The 19,706-nt window shown below is 42.3% G+C and overlaps 1 protein-coding gene across 1 annotated transcript; it reads right to left on the bottom strand.

Annotated features, from left to right (window-relative positions):
* Window positions 1–1,149: 1,149 nt before the first annotated feature.
* On the bottom strand, window positions 1,150–19,275 carry boca (LDLR chaperone boca). Its single transcript, XM_050177601.3, has 5 exons — window positions 18,858–19,275; window positions 18,623–18,776; window positions 15,250–15,331; window positions 10,607–10,754; window positions 1,150–1,592 (listed from the first exon to the last, which is right to left on the bottom strand). Exons 1-5 carry the CDS (start codon window positions 19,008–19,010, stop codon window positions 1,560–1,562), a joined length of 570 nt encoding a protein of 189 aa, XP_050033558.1. The 5' UTR covers window positions 19,011–19,275; the 3' UTR covers window positions 1,150–1,559.
* Between the last annotated feature and the right edge of the window lie 431 nt (window positions 19,276–19,706).

Here is a 19,706-nt window from a genome sequence, read left to right as displayed (position 1 = left end):
GTGATAGCACTGGCACTCAGCGTTTATGGCTGCCATGTTGAGAAATTTATATTTTCTGTAACAGCCAAGGATGAAGATAGTAAAGAAAATAGGTGAAAAGTAGAGGTTCCTTATAGTGAACGTTAATATGTTATGATGGGAAAGCTGAATTTTGCCTCTTCGAAGACACCGAGCCTGTTTTTTTTTTCTCTCTCAGCTAATCTCAGAGGTTGTGCTTACCTGCTCCCGTTATGCAGAGGTTGCCGCCAGTTAATGCACAATTATTTATGAATCATAGGACCAACATGACCTTTGGCAATCTGACAACTCAGTGAACTAACTCGCCGGGCTACTACAAAAAAGTTTAACCTCCTCCGACTCAAGCTCAATGAAAGTCTAGCGAAAATTCCTTTTACGATCACATTTTACAAACCTGAAAAACCCATTTCTCTATCATGTAGAACAGGCACATGGACACAGCAGAATGTCAAAGGCAAATCAGTTCTACGGAGGCATGTAAGGTGGAGGAAAGTTCATTAATGAGAAAAATTGTCATCCACCCAACTGTAGCATGAAGCTCCAAAGGAAACATATGAGCTTCTCAGCAAGGAAGGTTCACAGAAGAAAAAGAAATTGCCCTGATCCCTGAGGAGGACGAATCTTTTCATCAGCAAAGCTTCCATTCTAAGAACCCCTTATGGTTTCCCTTTGTAGCTTCGTGCTAGTCGGGTAGATGAATTTTTTTTTCCTTTCAGGCAGTACGTAGAATGACATGAGTAGAAAAGTTGCCTCTCTAGTTGGGTCAATTAAAAACGTCTTTTGGTTGCCTAAACACAAAGAAATAACATCACATGTGGCTTGTTGCGCTGATTATTTATTCTGGATTGCAGCATGTTCTTGCGACACCTCAAAATTCTATCACCAGAAGTACCAATTCACGTAAAAACTGATCATCTGGCAAGAAGCGAAGGAAGAAATTTATTGCTCATCAATTTTGGTTTAAATTTAAAAAAGGAAAACTAAAAAGAATGCCTGCTAATGTGAACACTTGGTCTGAGGAGGTCCTACATTTCCCTGCACAAAAAAAAGTGAGAAAGAAAAGTGCTGGCTACACTTGCAAGTTCAGTCATTGCCAGATGTGATGATGGCTTAACACAAAGCACCAGCATGTACAAGATCATATCTGTTTATTTCAACACTTTTTTTTTTCTGTCAAGTACAAAACACAAAGGAATGGTGGCCCTCTAACGAAGGCTGAAGCTTTAACAAAGGTGACACCAAGAAAAATGGAGCACACATTTCGCACACAGTTTGGTAGTACAATCTAGTCATTGCTTTAATAGTGGTAAACACAAGACTTATTTGTCATAAATTAAATAAAAATTCATTCATACGTTGCACAATCTTAACGTAAACGTTTCGAAATAAATAAGTACCTAAGCACTTCCAAACAACCGTGCCAGAAGACCAGGAGAAAAAAAAAACACCACTGGCACATATGTCAAAATGTGAAATTCGCACCATGAAACAAATGCAGATATGATGAGTGGCCTTGGAAGTGGCGGCAATGGCGACGAATGTCACAGCTCGTCATTTGCCTTCTTGCTTTGAGCCTGCACAGTGGGACAGATGGAAGAGTGTCATTTTGCAACATCCAAAGTGCAACAACGCGCAGTGAGGGACTAGTTGGTTGAATTCACAGACAGTGCAAACGAGAGCAACCGAGCTTGAAGCCATCATCATCGTTACCACTTGCGTTAATATTCTCTGGTGTTTGTCCGCGTACTCTCCACAGCTGTGCTGCCTCTACAGCAATAATCATCATCAGCTTGTTCTATGCACAAAGCAGGACAGGAGCCTCTTCACCCCGGTTTTGTGCCAGCTGGCTCTACCTGCATAAACTTGCTGATCCTGTCTCACCACCTAACCTTCTGCCACCATCAATGGTGCTTGTTACTTTAATCATTAATGAACCATCAGCTCTATGCACTACACCCAAAGCCATTCTTCCTCTTAATCTCCACTGGAATGTTGGCCACCCGTTTGCTTTTTATTACTTAGTGCCATCTTCCCGTCTTAACGCTTCACTTATTGTTGTCTCCATTGTTCATCATGCAGTACTTAGCTCAAGCTCCTTTATCAACCTCCAGGTTTCAATGCCCTAAGTTAGTAATGGCAGCATACATTTCCTAAGTACTTCTCTTCTCAAGGATATTGGTAAGCTGTCATTCAGGAATTGAGAATGCCTGTGACCACACTAAAATTAAGTTAAGCTTTAAGAGCTAAACCCACAGTCTGATCATAAGGCACGCTGTAGTGGGGGACTGCAGGTCAATTTTGATCAACTGGGGTTCTTTAACATGCATCCAAGTTTAGGTACACAGGAGTTTTAGTATTTCACTCCCATCAAAATGCAGCCGCCAAGATCAAACCCGCAACGTCCAGCTCTGCAGTGCAACACCATAGCTACTGGGCTACGGCAGCAGGTTCTGCCATCACACTCCAAACAAATAAACATAGGTGGAAGCCGATAGCTTGTTGCAATTACATGTTGAACATGTTGTGTGACTGACAACAAATATGGCAAGATGGGCACAATATTCAGCAGCTATCACTACAAGGGTAAACAGTTGCCAAAAAAGCTTCTGTCGCCTCCTTGCAGGCTTATACTGGTCCCTCAGGCGCAATAACACTGCACAGAAAGCGGAGATCGGGACTGGCTGCAAAAGACTTATTTCCTGTAAAAGAAAAATTGTGCACCCAGATGACTCTCTTTTATGGGCAATCATTGCTCAAACTGCGTCCAAACAGCAACGTCGTAATGCAGAGCCTAACGAGTGCTGGAAATGGTTTCTAGTAGGTCATGTTCCAACTTTCAAACTGACTGGGAGTGCATCTTCTCATTACAATGGACATGACCGTGAACTGAGCTTGGCTGGATTCATCAGGCTAAAGCCAAGTGTTGAAACAGCCGTGCCATCTAATGTCATTCAAGATGTGCTGTTTTCATGGCATCCCTATTGGTCAGCGTTAGCATATTTTCAGACTCAAACAGCCATAGTAACTTTACTAGTCAATGCTCCTGCTTTCGTGTACTTGGCTGTCATATTGAGTGTGCTGTTAACGATCCTCATTGGCAAAGTGCGCCTTCTAACCATGATTCATAAGCATACCTGCCAACCTGTGAACCTTAAGATTTGTGATAATTCCACAGATGGAAGGGAATGGCAGGGACGTTAGCATGCATATTTAAGAACTTTGCCATGAGTACACAGCTTTTGTGGCATACATACAAACATCATTAGGAACGATTCAGCTTTAGATGTAGGAAAGCAGCAGCAGCAAACTTGGCACAGCCAAGACTAACATTTTTTTTTAGATCATGGTTACTTCTTCAGTGACTTTGTCGTCACCGATTGAATAAACTTGCTAGAACTAAGAAGCCTTCCAGTACACAGCGTCTTCTGTTGGCGCACAAATGCGACGACACAATCACAATTTATTCTTTGCAGGCATATTTTGCAATCGCCTTTAAACCTTCAAAACTGTTTTATGATCAGCATTTTTTTTTTTTTTGTAAAATGTGACGTAAAAGTTGTGAAATGGGCCTGAAGTCATAAACTTTAGCAAAATTCAGGACACTTTGCAGGTATGTTCCGAAGTGCTAAGCTCCAGGCCTCAGTAGACATCCCATTTGTGTTGTCATTTTTGCATATCTTAGGCCCATTTCCATTCTAAATCAATTAAACTCAAGCAGAATGCGCATTTCACAGTATCACAATCTGGCTTGCCATTTCTGCAGGTCTCGGCTCAATATGGCACACTAACATTGACAACCTCACACCCGTCTTGCCATTCTAGGAGATTTTTGCTTTTACAGCTGCAAAATGGCATAGTTAGCAGGTGTGCTTTCAGCAGATTTTGAATGTAGTTCTTGTTTTTTATTTCACAAATTGTTCGGTGCATTCTAGCCAATTCTGATTGTCTTTAATTGAACATTTACTGAAAAGAAATGGCAACACTGACCTGCAGTGCCTGTCTTTTGTAATGACAGATGTTACAATAAAATGTTGGCTCTCAATACTTGTTGCAGCCAGTCACCCATGGAATACCATAACAATTTACATGTCTTAGATGTCCCTTCCTGCTATCTGTAGCATCAGAAGCCCAATTAATTAATACTTAGTACTTTGAGGCACCAATTTTTTTCTGTTCATTGAAAATTTATTTCACCACACATTTTTGCACCTTCGGAATCATGAAAAGCGTACAGCTTCAGAACAGATTAAGAATTTTAAGTTCTTCAGTAAGTTATGCCAAGTCAATAAAAAATGTGGAATTCATGCAAGATTTCTCAACAGGAATGTGAAACATGTTAACGTCAAGTATCTCAATGAGTGAGCCTGCAAAGCACACATCCAGCCACTTAAAAAAGCTGCCTGATGTAAAATATTACAAAAAACAATAAAAGAAGTGAATCCGCCACACGACAGCACGCTGACGTTGAGAGAAAACATCCTGCCATCTACCTCCCGGCTAGTTATACCAAAAAACTTTATCCCTACTACTGAAATTCACAAGCAAGTGCAATCAAAAGCAGTTGAAGATGTATGAAACACTTCCAATTATAATTATTGTTTAATTTTTGCTTTTGATGGAGTGTCTTGATGTCCACAATTGTGCACGCAGTGCCTCAAGGGGTTAAAATACTTAAAGGGGATATGACACGGTCACCCAACAATTTGTGGTTCCCCACGAGAAACTGTAGCAGAGGGTTTATTATGGCTATACGCGCATAAAAAACTGGGCAGTGAAAGCACATTTCTGTCCAAAATATGAGCTAGAACTCGGTGCTCTAAGCCCCGCCCTCCGGAGCCCACCGCCACATTACCAAGCCGTGTGCAACATTATGCACTGCATGGAACCGAGCCATCGTATGCTACAAAATTAGCCTCCACACCAAGTGAGGTCGGGGCATAGCTGCCGTTTCTTGCCATATTTGCTACAGATGTTGCGTGCCATGTTTTCGACACTGCCAACTTCACATGATTAAGCAAGCGAGGAATCCTTGAGTAGGACATGCAGCGATGGCGTAGGATATGCTGCGCATTCTGGCTTCAACCTCATCGCCACCAGCTCAAATGATAAAACACGGCCTCCGAGATTCGTGCGTGCCAGTTGGCTTGTGCAAATCTCAGAGGCCATGGATGAAGGCCATGTAGTAAACGTGGTCAACATATATGGTGACACTGGTGTTGCGCTAAATGCTGCAGATGCCTTTCCGCGCTCTTGGTATTTAATGCATTCAGCACTGCTTAGCCATCCGTTCACGGGAGGCGAAGTCTGGTGCTACTTCGCACAATGCAAATTGTTACGCGCGTAGATTGTTTGCTGGCATGCATTTCTCTAGGATCCGTACTCAACAAAACTATAATGTTGTTAAGCTGCCGCGTGTTCCCACCAGTTATTTTTTTCCCCCACTGTAGTTGTGTGCAGCATATGCAAACAAATGCCCTTGCACGTATCTGCGGCGCAAGGGTTTGGCGCGATGTACACTTTGGCTGAACCTTCACTTGAACTTGCTTTATTGCACCTGATATCCATAACACAAATAGCAAGGCTAACGCTTGGCCGGGGCGGTGCCTGCCGTACGGGTCGGTGCTTGAACATCGTCGGCATCGCGTCTGGCCACAGGTTCAGCCTTTTCCCGGGTATCCCAAATTTGACGAGCAGTCATATATCATCGTCGTAGCTGCCTCGCGTGAAGTGTTTGGAGAACAAAACAAAATCGTCACATAATCACCAGTCCTTCCTGCCCCCATTTATCTTCCAAGCCTTAAGTTTGACCGGCTCCTTGGGGAACCTGAAGTACGACACGGAGCACTCCTTGCTCCGTTCGCTCCAGCACCCAACAGTGCTACATAGGTGCCGCGGTGGCATTGTTTCAGCCAATACAAGTTGAACAATTCCAATGGCAAACTGAACAAAGCAGAAGTTTCCCACATGCGCGTGCAGCTGACACACCAATTCTTCGTCAGAATATACAATATACATGCTCACTCGGCAGGCATGCAGCCTGTGACGTCACGGCTCAGGAGCATGCCAGTGTTGCCCCACTGTTATGCTGTTCAAGTGTAATATAAAAAATGCAATTACAGATTACTTGCTAGCTCAAATGCGCTAAAATTTTGGCAGTGCATCTTGAACGCATAAAGATTATCTCACACAATACAGATTATGATCAAAAATTGGGGGTCATGACACCTTTACAGCAAATAGGTATTATACTTGCCGTAGTTTACATTCTGTCACAAAAAGACTTCTGCAAATTTTCAGTGGATTTGCAAAACCCCGAAAACATGAATGTATATTTAACAGCTTCTTGCAAATTTCAAGTGCTTTAGTGGAACATGTGCAAAAAATGAGAAAGAAAAATGGCAATGCAGTCTGACACCCAACATTGCGAGAAAGTCAGACCAAAGGAGCTTGCACTTTTAATGAGAATCTACAATTAGTGGCGTCGCATTAGAGGGTGCAAAATTTCGATGCTATTTCTTTGTTTTGCACATTCTTGAGTTCCGAGACCAAGTCCAGTTTGGCATATATATATATATATATATCTCCATTCTTAAGGGAAGCCTCGGAATATTGTATATATTCGATTCGCTATTCTTGCCATAGAAATAAACTCAATTTCATCATTGTTATTTCAGATGGAGTACAGTATCACTACTTATTTTTTTTTTATATGCTTATACTTCTCATTGATAAGATCTATTACATCTTGAAGTTCCTGGGAAAACAGAAAAAAAGATATGATTTGGTAGAACCAACATTTACTTTTAGGGTTACTTACAAAAACTGGTAAACACAACAGTAAATGACTGAAGGTGCACATTGCCATATGTGTAAAAACACAGAATATGCAACTGCAGGCCAGAGCTTGCATAATAGAAATCGCCAAAATTTGCACAGAGACCTCCCAAGAGTCACTGGGAGAGAAGGAGCATTTCACCAAGCTGAAAAGTTTCCCTTTCCTAGTGAACCAGCTGATAATTCTGACTGGAAAATGTTAGTTCTGAAGGAACACGAGGACTAACAAGGCCAGCTTGCAGCTAATAAAATGGGCTCCCAAGTTGATAACAGGGACAGAACAAACATTTATTTAGACAACCAATGTAGGGGTCGGCACAGGTTCCTAAGTTCAGCTGGAAATTCTGGGACAAGTCCTGACTTTAGAAGATACCGATGATGGTTACAACAAACAATAAATACCCCAAAAATTCTTTTCATGGGTTACCATCGACACTGGGGTCTTGAATTTACACTGAGCCTTATGTCTTTACACAGATGAGTGCTGCAACCGTCAAGATTTTCCAATAAGCGTCTTGCCACTTCACAAGACAAATAGGTCACAGGAAGACAGGAAATTTCAGTGGCCAACTGTAGGCAAATAAGGGGAGCTGACGTTTCAACAAGAGACCTGTCTTCGTCACATTGTATGCAGGTTGAGGCTGTCCTCCTTTGGCTGGTGCTGCTTGCTAGTTCACAGACATTCATGGGAGATCGCGCAAACAAAAATCAACGCTAAGCTTACAGACTAGTTTATGTTATTGCTAATGAGAAACGCTTTAACAATTTCCTTAGCATCGGTATCTGTTAGCATAATGAAATATAGTGCCCTGAAACACTGCCATGTAGCCACATTTTGAGCACTGCACTGACAAATGCAAATTAGGTATGCCTTTTAAACTACTATTACAGTAGACTTCCGTTAATTCGACCTCGGTTAATTAGAGTCCTTCTTTATTTTAAGCACACTTTAAAAGTCCCGGCAAGAAACGATACACTGCTATGGAAGAATAACTCATTTAGTTTGAACATGAAAGCATGCCGTTTTGGTTAATTTGACCTCCAACGATCCCAACTGGTGCCGTTCATGCATGCAGTTGTTACTAAAAACTTGGAAACACAAGAAATTTTGCAGATGGTGCTACTGCTTCTTTAGGCGATGACGCTGACAGCAGCAACTTGTCCTGCAGTGGTGGCGACGACTTGCACTGTGGCGTAGGCAATCTCTCTTTTGAGGATTTTGTCAGTGCCAATGACAGTGTTGAAATCTACGAGTGACTGACCTACTATGAATTGTACATTTATTATAATACTGTACTGAAGTAGCCTGTCAACGACAGACTACTTCGAGCAATAATTTTAAAAAATGATCTCATTTCTTTCATTTTGCTGCCGTTCGCTAATTCGTCCTTTCGGATAATTCAACCAAATCTTGCACTACCACAATGGCCGAAGTAATGGCAGGCAACTACACTATGCTCCTGCAGGCACTGCAGTTGCCTTGACTAATGTCTTTGTAATTTGACTAAACCATGTATTTTGAGGTAGGTTGGTACCTGTCTCACCTCGTCAGGGGACTAAAAGATATGTTCCCAGCAGTGGGATTTGAACCAGGGTCCTATATAGTCCAACAGCTGAATGCTCTGCCACAGATGCAGGCATTGAATGAGTGAATAACTCAAGTTTGCCACGCTGCTAACCTTTTTGTAGCCCGCACGAGATGGCTTGTGCGTATGCAACAGTGTATAGTGACTATCTGCTTACAGCAGCAAGAGTTTGCTTGAGGCGCACCAGTTTCCCCCATGGCTTTAATGCAAGGACTTAGAGCTGCTGAGAAGGAGGTGCAAAAGTAGTGCACCGAGCAAGCGAGACTTAAGTATGCCATGAAACAAGGGGTAGAGTGAGAGCGTGTCCTGGATCATCTGTTCTGCCCGTACTACTACCCACCATGAGCGCCAACCAAATGGCCTAGCTTTCTACCCTGCTGCTATCCAACAGAGACACCTGTACACAATGTGCCTTTCACCCACTGGTAAAATCTTTGCACCCATGACGACTGAGGGTGACGTTCTTTCGCATATGGTCCTACTGAATATGCAGTAGCGTAGGCAGAAAGAACTATCTTAAAAATTGGGAGACTGACATGTTTTTCAGCATTTTCCCAACCTGTTTATCTGCCCTGAAGGACTGTTGTCACCAGGCCACCCGTAGGCTAATTGTCATTTGCACAACATCATAGGCACAGATGGCAGCAGTACTCTTAGCAACGTGTTGAACTTCAGTCCAACCACACTGCGTTAGAAACAGTGTTATATTACATGTGCGTTCTTGTCAAATGAATAAAAGAAAAAAAGCCAACACGTGCCCATGAATGTTGCTGTCGTCAACCTTTGCACCAGCAGCCAAGGAAAACCTTATTTCAATTAATAGCCATGCGCACTCTAATTGAGCTCAGCATCACAAAATGGCACTACCAGTGCTGCCACTGACATCTTTGCCTCCAGTGTTATCATTCCACCAACAGAAACTAAATTGTGGGACTCAACATGTCAAAACTGTACAGCTGGTTATAAGGAATGCAATAGGAATGCACTGGTTCTATTTTTATAAGTTGGAGTTCTTTTAATGCACACTGAGAGCACCGTACACGATCACTAATGCTGTTAGGCACGAGCTAGTTCATTTCTAGATACTTGGTACACGTTGCCAACCTAAAATGAAACAGGACACCAAGAGAGAACGCAGACAACACAAATGCTGCAATACAACCGAGGTTTCCGTAACACGAGGCCACACAAGGCAATAACCGTAAAACACAGGACAGCTATCATGCACGCATGCCACTCATTCTCTGAAAATCTTTCTTTCTTTCTTTCTTTGATATACCAACAGAAGCAGTGCTAATGCTGCTATCACTGTCGGTTTTGATGCCAAATGCTTTCCGTCAGAATACAGTCATAGTGGCTGGGAATCAAACCAGTGGCCTTATTCCCAGCAGCACGACACCACAGCTCCTAAGCACAAGGCCGCGAGGTTGTAAACAGCAATGTGCACACGAACAGGCCAAATGTGTCTACTGAAAGGCAGCAGCAGCTGCACTCTTGCACAAGCAGCTTTCTCGAGTGACCACTTTCGGAGATGATCGCTCCCGCGAGGTATTGCGCGACCTGGCATCGGACACGTCGGTGCACACAGCTGGCAGCACTCCTGGCAGTGTGCCAAGCTTGCTAGCTTTGTACAGTGCCAGAAACGCTGTCAGCCGTCTATACTTTCGACACTTCTGGTGCCTAATCATGTGAAATCTCGTGAGAGTGATCGTACCTCTGAAAGTGATCACTTGAGAATGCAGCCCCAGCATTCGAACTGCTTGTTCAGGCAACCACGTCAACACAAGCCTTTGGACTATGCAGAACCAGATTTAATTAAATTCTGTGGTTTTAAGTGCCAAAATCATGATACAATTATGAAGCATGCCCAAGTGCAGCTCGCCGAATTTCGACTACCTTGAGTTCTCTAGCGTGCACTTAAACAAGTCTAAGTATATGAGTGGTTTTGTATTTTGCCCTCATCTAAATGTGGCAACAGTAGGCAAAATCAAACCTGCGACGTCGAGATCACTGTCACAATGCCTTAGCCACTAAACTACTGCGGTCAGTAAATTTTTAGATTGAGCTGGCTTTTTCTAGCGTAGTCTGATTTAATCTCGTGGCCATTCTTAACAAAGATGTTTCATATTTTTGCAATGCAAAGAAATGCAGCAGCACTTTAAGCTTACCTTGTCACCGGCATTCTTTCCATAATATGGCTTATTTTCAATCGTGATTGTTTCCAGCTGATCCTGCTGAATTAAATAATCTTTTGCCTCCCATGCCTGTGAACCATCCCTAAATGTGAACAGGGCTCGGTTGTCATCGAGGATGTACCTGAAAAGGCAGAACACATGTCCCTATTAATGAGCACATTGGCCACATTGAGATCCAAAACCAACAAAAATATTAATGTGATTAAGATTCTTTGGGAACTTCTACTAGTTTGTCGCATGCATTTAAGGAGCGCTGAAACCCTTTTCTAACTAAGTAATCATAGAGTGGCCTCAGTACTAAAGGACATCATCTCAAGAATTTCATGGCGCAAAATTTTTTCGAAACCATAACTGCAGTTATTGCGCCACTACCCAACTTCCTCTCTCTCTTCATCTCCGCCAACATCTGAAAGCTACGCAGTGTAGAAGCCAAGAGGGCAAAGCCTCAGCTACAAGTACAATGTTGCGGCAGCAAAAGGGCTCGTCACTGCACTCCGTGGCAGCCACAGTAGACTATGCTGTGCAGCACACCGCTACAATAACTTTGCACTGCTCGCAGCTGATGCAGCTACGCACAGCGCAAAGATGACATTACTTTCCTGTCTTTTTGAGAATGCAGACGCACAATTTCAATTTATTTAACTCAAAATTAGCAATAATGTATGTATTACTTAGAAGGCTCTCGTGCTCACAAAATCAGCCAATAGCGTTGGTGCGCCAGCTGCTTTCGATGACGCTACATGATGACATTGCAGAAGCGAGAGCAAGTGATGTTTCACTATGTTTGACAGTAAGTTGTAAGTTTCCTGCTGATTGCAGTGCAGTAATATTTGGCTCACATGTTCACAGCAGCAATGTTTCCTTCAGCAATGTTTCCTTACTATGTTCACAAAAACGTTCAGGGCCCTTCACACATTCGGTGACCCAAGTTGACTACTAGCTCAGGCCACTAGGTATGAGCTGGCTGCCGTCTTGCTGAGCAGACAACATGGGTTCCTGGGTACGTGGTCGACCAGACAACTTCTGCACTGAGAATGTGACATCGGTCTGTGCCCATTCTGGGCCAATCCATGAGAATGAATAGTGCCCCATCTGCAACAGATACCTCCGCGTCGAGTACAGCCAGTTGATGGATAGCCATTGCAATGAACTTGCAGCCAGGATATTAGGGATAGTGGGGATTTCTACGGAGTTTCAACGGGAGTGCAGTGATTACAACAAGATATAGTGTGTCGTGGTATCATTTGCTGCCGTCGTCCTACCACTGTCATCGCTGCTGCCTACAACAGTCTTACAAGGTTGACCAGCAGCAGACATAGTATGAACAGACACCGGATATAGTACTTATTTAGACAGCCCACAGCAGCAGGTGAAGCACTTGAGCATGGATGAGAACTCCAATGCCAACACGCCGTCATTGTCATGCCGTCGTCATTACATCACCTTCATATCATTGTGATTATTTCTTCGTTGTCATTGTCATATTTCCGCCGCCTTCACTCTGTCACTGTCAATGCATTGTCATACTGTTCATTTTCTTCACACCGTTATCGTCACGCCATTGTTGTCTTTGCATCATTGTCAGAGTCGCTATCATGTCATTGTTCCATCACCGTCATTTTGTCAATGCTCCATCACCGTCACCTTGTCGTAGTGATTCCGCTGTCTGTCACGCCTTTGTCATCTTTCCAGCATTGTCAATCCATTGTTGACATACCACAGTAATCCTTTTAGAATCATCTTATTGTCATTGCAGCTCTGTCATCCCATTATCGTCATACCACTGGCATCACGTCCCACCATCGTTCTATCATCTTTGTCACTCCAGCATTGTCATTTCACGACTGTCACATTATCATCGTACTGTCATCATGCTACCGTCGTCGTGCCGCTGTGGTCGTTCCAACTTTGTTACTCCTTCGTTGTCATACCACTGGCATCATTTCAGCACGACATCACATTGTCAACATGCCATCATCATTAATTCATCATCATAACGCTATTGTCACTGTAACGCCATCCTTCTGCTGTGGTCGTTCCATCTTAGTCATTCCTCCATTGTCATACTATTGGCATCATTCCAGCATCAGCATCATGCCGCTGTCATCATCACTCCAACGTACTCTCCCATGATCATTATGCCCGTCGTCGTCATGCTGCCATGTTCCTTCCATCACTGTTATATTGTAGTAGTGATTCCAGTGTCATCATGACATTGCTGTCATGCTGTTGTCGTCAATGCATCATCATCATACAGTCATCTTCATGTCGTCGTGGTCGTTTCATCGTTGCCATGCGTGGCACATGTATGACTGAGTGAAGCAAGTTTATGCAGAGTAAGGCAGTTCCGAGGGAAATGTGTCTAAACTGGGCCCTGTAATCTCTACTTGCAAAAGTGTCACTAAGCAGAAACAGCGCTTTTCACAAACACCAATGAAAGCTTCGCTTAAATCGATTCCCACAGCCCATGGTATTCACATAAATTTTTATCCAGCCTGATGTTGTGCACCATGGAGGTGAAACGTCTGCAACACCAGTGGTGGCGCTATTTGCATTATGGTTCAGCTCAAGCAGCCAGGTGCCCACGGCGAGGCACAGCTCTATACAAGGTGGCCACAGTCTAGCAAAATCTTGAACACAAGTCAAAGGTAGGAATGAAACCCCACCACAAGAAAACGGGGAAAAATGAAGATGCTTGAGCTCTCATCAGATATGCATGTTCATAATCTATTATCCAATAAATCCTTGGGTTCGAAACATTGAACTACTTTCAAGCTTTACAGCAGAATATTGGTGATCTTTGTAAAAATTGCTGAAGCTGTCAAAGCGCCAAATTTTTTGCTTCACTCTAATGGCGGGGTTTCTGCAACTGTTCTGAAATGTATGCACCTGTACCTAACCTAACAATATTACTTCATGGTTAACCACTCCTGCCCTGGCTGCCATAAGGCAACTGGTAATATTGCACAAATAAAAAATAAATAAAATTTACTGATTGTTGATTGACCTACCAATCCATCAGGTTTAACGTCCCAAAGCAGCACATAGAAGAAAATTTTGGATTATTTTAAAAAACATGAATTTTTTTAAATACATATAGCCACCGTCATTAAGCACCTTATTGCTTCTTCTGTTGGCAGTGCTGGAGATTTCTGGTTGGCACCATTAATACATTAGCTTAATGCATCTTCCTTCCAGAGCAACCAATGTTTGCTCCTTACAGCACGTGTTTGCTCAGTTAAGCTGTTGTAGATGTGCCTTCACTGCTCAGGTAAAGCCTGATGGTGGTTGTACAGTACAGAAGCATTTTTACATTCTGCCCCAAACAGGATGCAGCTGTCACCAATAGGAATTGAACATGTGACTTCACGATAGCAGCAGTACACCAAGCCACTGTAAGGAAAACCAGTAAATGGGCAACAGGTGAACAACAGTCAGCATGATTCTTCTTTGGCTTAGGGATCTGGAGCTGGCCAGAGAACCGTATGCCTAGGTCATTTTATCATGACATGCAGACATGCTGGCAGGCATTTGTTTTCAAAATTACAAATATTCGTGAACCCTGAGTAGCAAGTTAAAACACAAGAAAACTATCAAGCCAGGCAAGGCATAGAGGTAAATAACTGTCATTTTTAATTGAAGAGCAGAATAATATAGAAAATTAAAGCAGACCAAAAGACAATTTGCCGTAGGTGGGATCTGAACCCACATCTTCCACATTAAATGTACACATGTAATGTGGAATGTTCTTTTCTGCAGTACCACAGAAAAATGTGAACCGAGTTGTACTGTACATGAAGCTCAAATCATTAAAGCATTGCAGCCATGAAGATTGTGATGCGTAAAATGGTCAAATGCTATTGCAGACATAAGCATGTACACTTGAAGTGCTGTAGTTCTGATGCAGAAAGATGTGATCGCACTTTCACCCACACACACACAAAAAAAAAAAAAGAAACTCCATTACTGAGTATTTGAGAAAATTTTCTTTGTCATTGAAGGACCTTACATACATTCTTTCTATATGGAGGAAATGTGCAGCAACTTGCAGGACTACTAGCAATGGAAAAACAAGAAAAAAAAAAGAGAAAGCTTCACGCTAGGGGAAAGCTTCACGCTAGGGGTCCAATAACTTTTCAATATTTTAAACAGCACATACATTTAGCATGCAGCCTTCTACCACTTGTTTCATTTTCTCGTTTTCTGGCAACATATATGTAAGCATAAAAAACAATTACTTTTGTATTACCAGACACAATGGACACAAAGAATAACAGGAACAGAGGGGCTCGACTTTTATTAATGATAAACATATGCAGCTAGCAAACAATGAAGCCGAATTTACACCTCATCTATAATTGCCTCCAGAAGTCATAAATAAAGAACGGTTAATAGACACCTTGGCTTTCCTTGGCAGATTATTGACATTATTCACAAGGCACGCAAGTGGGTTGGTGGCTAAAGCATCAGTGCTCTTGTGTTTTTTCTAAATGCCCATTAACAACTTAGTGGCTTGAATTCTAGCTCAAGAAACTTTGTACAGTATAACATTATTACTTATACAAAAGGTACCTTCACAATTCCCATCAACATAAGCTGGCAGCAGACAGACTTACCTGTCTACATTAATATGGTTATTCATCAAGCTCGTTTGCCATATACTCGTTATCTCTTCGGTTTCTTCTCTTGTAGGCTTCCCTAAAACATAAGAATACGAAGCAAAACAAGTGAACTCAAGGCAGGTGCAGGCAAACTTACTGAAATCATTTTTTTTTTTATTTTGGATATGCAGGATAAACAACTTCGACTAGGGGCCACGCAAAGAGTGAAGAAACAGAAAATCATAGGCACGACATTAGAGGGCCTGCTATTTTGGCCTGCTGATGTGCCAATGGTACAAGTTATGCATCACGCAGCAGACAGGGACAACAGCAAGAAACAAGATACACACATGACACTACGTATCATTTGTTGTGTATGCTACATTGTTTGATTCCTGCTATTGTCCTGGTACATCACACACTACATGATCTGTAGTTATTGAGGGTCATTAGGACAGGCCTTTGTCTTCCAGTGGAGAGAAATAGGCCGATGACAATGATGAATTAAAGGGTAAGGCACACCTAACCCCAACCTTTTTTTTTTTTTTCTCTTACATATGTAACGTTTTTCTAAGGTCATAAGGCTGAATAACACATTTCGCAACTCCAATGTGGAGTTGGCCACAAGATTTACAGGATACAGGATTTGCAAAAAAGCTAATTCCCGTAAAGCCCGGGCACAAAGCTTCAAATTCAGTTTGAACATGTAGTAGGTGGTGCAACCTACAGAGTTATCAATCAAATTAAAGGCATCTTGCCTAAACAGAGTGAAAATTCAGTCTTACCATGGAACATGTGTCCCATAAACTTTGTGATCAGTTGTACTATAAGCTGACCTGCATCACCAGGCAGGCTCTCATAGCGTGTAGTTGATACTTGGTCGCAGCTGTTGCAATTAAAGCTGATCCTGCATGCCACACTTTGTGACAGAACAACAGTGCAGCTTGCAATTTTAGGTTGACCATGACTGTGGAACTCACTGTCACAATGTATAATTGTGCATATAATCGCTTAGCTCAGCCTCTGTTTTAATTACATTCTTAAGAGTCACTTTAACATGCAGGTCATTACAGCAATGCACTTTGGAGCTTCTTTCTGTACATTTGCTAACCATGCATTGTACCACATTTGAGACTAATAAACTGAAACATAGCTACAGCGTTTCATTGTTAAACTCAGCTGCAAGAACAATCTAATCTCACATTTAATTTAAAAAATTAAATTATGGGGTTTTACGTGCCAAAACCATGACCTGATTATGAGGCACGGCGTAGTGGGGGACTCCGGAAATTTTTACCACCAGGGGTTCTTTAACGTGCACCTAAACCCAAGTACACGGGTGCCTCACATTTAAAGAAGCATTGACTATCATTACTTGAATGTTTTGAAGGTTTGAATGTTGAAGGTAATTGAAGGAGGTTCTTTTTCTACCTAACAGAGCATAACATTGATATTCTTTGAATATGCTTATCACACTTACATACCTACAGAATAACTCCTGATGCAACAACTCACTGGAGGAGCTAACTGTTCACACTTTCATGTTTCCTTTCACAATACTATTCCCTTAATGATTGGCTGAATGGGTTTTAAAGTCCCAAAGCAATGCAGGAAGTTTAAGAGATGCTTTAGTGGAAGGCTCAAATTAGTGTGCACCTGAAGCTTGGTATGCAAGCATTTTTTGCATTACACCCACATACGAATGTGTCCTGCACAACTGGGAATCAAACCTGCAACCTTGCGCTCATTAACAGGATGCCTTAGCTCCTCAATAATTGTGGCAAGTTTAATAAACAATAATGAAGTTAAAAGCATCAAACTAAATGTTACATTCTGGAGACATGCCTACAGTGTAAGTGGCAGTCAGCAAATCATATGGCAAGCTTTCAAAAATTTCTTTGTTTCGCAGGAAGAACACAACACTCCTAGGAATACGAAGGAATGGTCTCAGAAAAGTAAGCCCTCGAACACACACAAACTACAGCCTAAGCTGAACATGACAAGTCTCTGCATCATGCATCCTTGTTACATATGCTTTAAAAAGAAACCTTTTCTTTGCAAGGGGTAGATAACAATTATGTTTGACAGCCTGGCAAAGTTAATGGCACTTTTCATGTCATAAAATGCCAAGTTGAGGATATCTGTTCGCAATGCAGAAAGTTACCCAAGTTTCAATTTTCGAAATCAAGTACTCTTTATCAGTCAAATACGCAGGTAATGTCGCTAAAAATTGCACATATTTTAAGTAGTCCTTGCTTTCACTAAAGTGTTGTCTTGTGTTCTAGATTAAAAAAGAAAAAGTAACAGTGCTGGAGTACTTCCTTTAGCAGTTATGATCACTTCTACTAATCGTATGTTTTCTTTCACCCTATTATGCCGCCAGACAACAACGTGAACAAGAGTGCGCATTCAACAGTGTACAGAGTTCTCGGAACTAAGCACACACACTCCTCCAATATGAAAGAGAACACTTCATATGTGTTAAAACAGTAATTCTCGCACATACAAGTAAGAACCTCACTCACTGCTGCTGGTTGTGTTGTGCCTCTGTTAAAGAATCCTGCTCATTAAACTTTTCCTCATCACAAGCACACACAAGGAGAATTACCGGCTTTAAAGACACATCCAGTGTTCCCTTTCATATTGGCAGAGAGTGTATACCATTAGCGGTACAAATTTTTTGACGCCATTAAGTTAATTCATGTGGCAACCCACGAATTGCATTACTTTAGGCGTTAGCTACTTGAACATGCCCTAGCAATTCCTTCTTTTGGCTACTGTGTCTGTACATCCAGAACTGGCAAGTCTCACGCCAACTTTACTTTGTGTAAAGAGAGCTTCGTTGGCCAAAAGGACAATTCTCAATGCGAGGCAGTTAATGTTACCATTAAACACTGATTTACCAAGTCACATGATGCACAACCGAAAATAATTAGGATAAAGACTGGCATCTGCAGAAACGTGCACACAATATGCAATGATGTTTGCGATTCTATCGGGACATGTTACATGCTACGCTAACGGCGATATCGTAATGACCGTTAGTAGCCTGGACTTCACATAGTCACTTTTACATGAAATTGTCATATGTGACTAAATATTTTCAGTGTGCACTTTCTTGCCAAAATGATAGTGTATTCCTTTGAACAGCGGAGTATGCATCTTACATGTATGCTGAATGGAGCTAAACGATATGTATTATGCCCACATTGAAAAGGAAATATATTTCGGTAGATACAGTTTCTAGGAACGTTTATCTTTTAATTGTGTGTTTGTGTGTGTGTGTGTGTGTGTGCGTGTGTGTGTGTGTGCGTGCGCGTGCGTGTGTGTGTGTGTGTGAAGCAGACCACAGCAGCGTGGGTCATTGAAGTCACCGTCAAACACTCACCTAGGAGGGTTATAAACGTCATAAGCATTCTGCCTTTCTTCGACGCTCTCAGTATGTTTTCCGGATTTGAAGCGTCCATCTTGCTCATATCAATCTTAGGAGCCGGCCGCATGTACTCTGGGAGTTCGTCAGGCTCTAGCGGCTCTTCGTCTTCCTACAGAAAATGGAAAATGCAAATAGGCGTCAATTACACGTACACGCGCACGCAAAACGACGAAAGCGTTGCAGCGCTTGCCTCCCACTGTTCGTAAAGTCTTTCCAAGTCGGCGTCATTGAAGTCGCGTACGTCTTTCTTGGCCCAATCTGGTTTCGCGCTTTCCTTCGATTTCTTCGCCGTCGACACCGCGAACAGAACAGCAAAGGCTGCAGCGAACAGAAGCTGCCTCATTTTAGCTTCACTCAACGACGCACCGAACGTGTCACGACTTCTCGGATGTGTATGAACTCATGCCACGAAAGTCTGAGCGCAGCTTCGCGAACTCGCTGCTACTTCGTTCAAATTTGCGGAACAGCACGGAAAAAGAGCGTCAGCGTAAGCGCCGGAAGGTGCCGGAAACACGCCAGACGAATAAACCGAACGCTTAAAATATTGTCAGTAGCACAACTCTGAACTGCGTACTTAAAAACCACAGTCCAAAACCAGCACGCATTGAGACAGAAGTTGACTGTTTACAGATCGTCCCGCCACCTATCATAGGATAATGAATGATCACAGTGGTTGTGGGTGTGGTTGTGGGCGCCACAAAGCAAAGAACTGCGAATACTCTTCAATTATTTTTGCCATAGATGACGCAATCATCGAAAAATCTTGAAAAATGCAGTCAAAAATGCATGTTTTTTTTTAAGAAACCGCAACAATGCATTAATTGGTCGCAATCACAATCATGTGCCACATAATTGTACTTATTATTTGCGGCATGAACCATTCATTTGCATATACGATGGAGGAAAGGCACACACAGTCTCACAAATTTTGCATACGCGGGTCGCATAAAACGATTCGCTTTATCATGGGGAGAGCATCTATATGCGCAGGACCTGACCAATATTTTAAGTTTTAAGAGGCTGGAAGCAAAAGGTTAAA

Source organism: Dermacentor andersoni, chromosome 5 (assembly GCF_023375885.2).
Source record: "Dermacentor andersoni chromosome 5, qqDerAnde1_hic_scaffold, whole genome shotgun sequence".
In the NCBI taxonomy this organism is placed as follows: domain Eukaryota; kingdom Metazoa; phylum Arthropoda; class Arachnida; order Ixodida; family Ixodidae; genus Dermacentor; species Dermacentor andersoni.
Note: the sequence above shows the minus strand (reverse complement) of the source record. Positions and strands in the feature narration are given on the sequence as shown.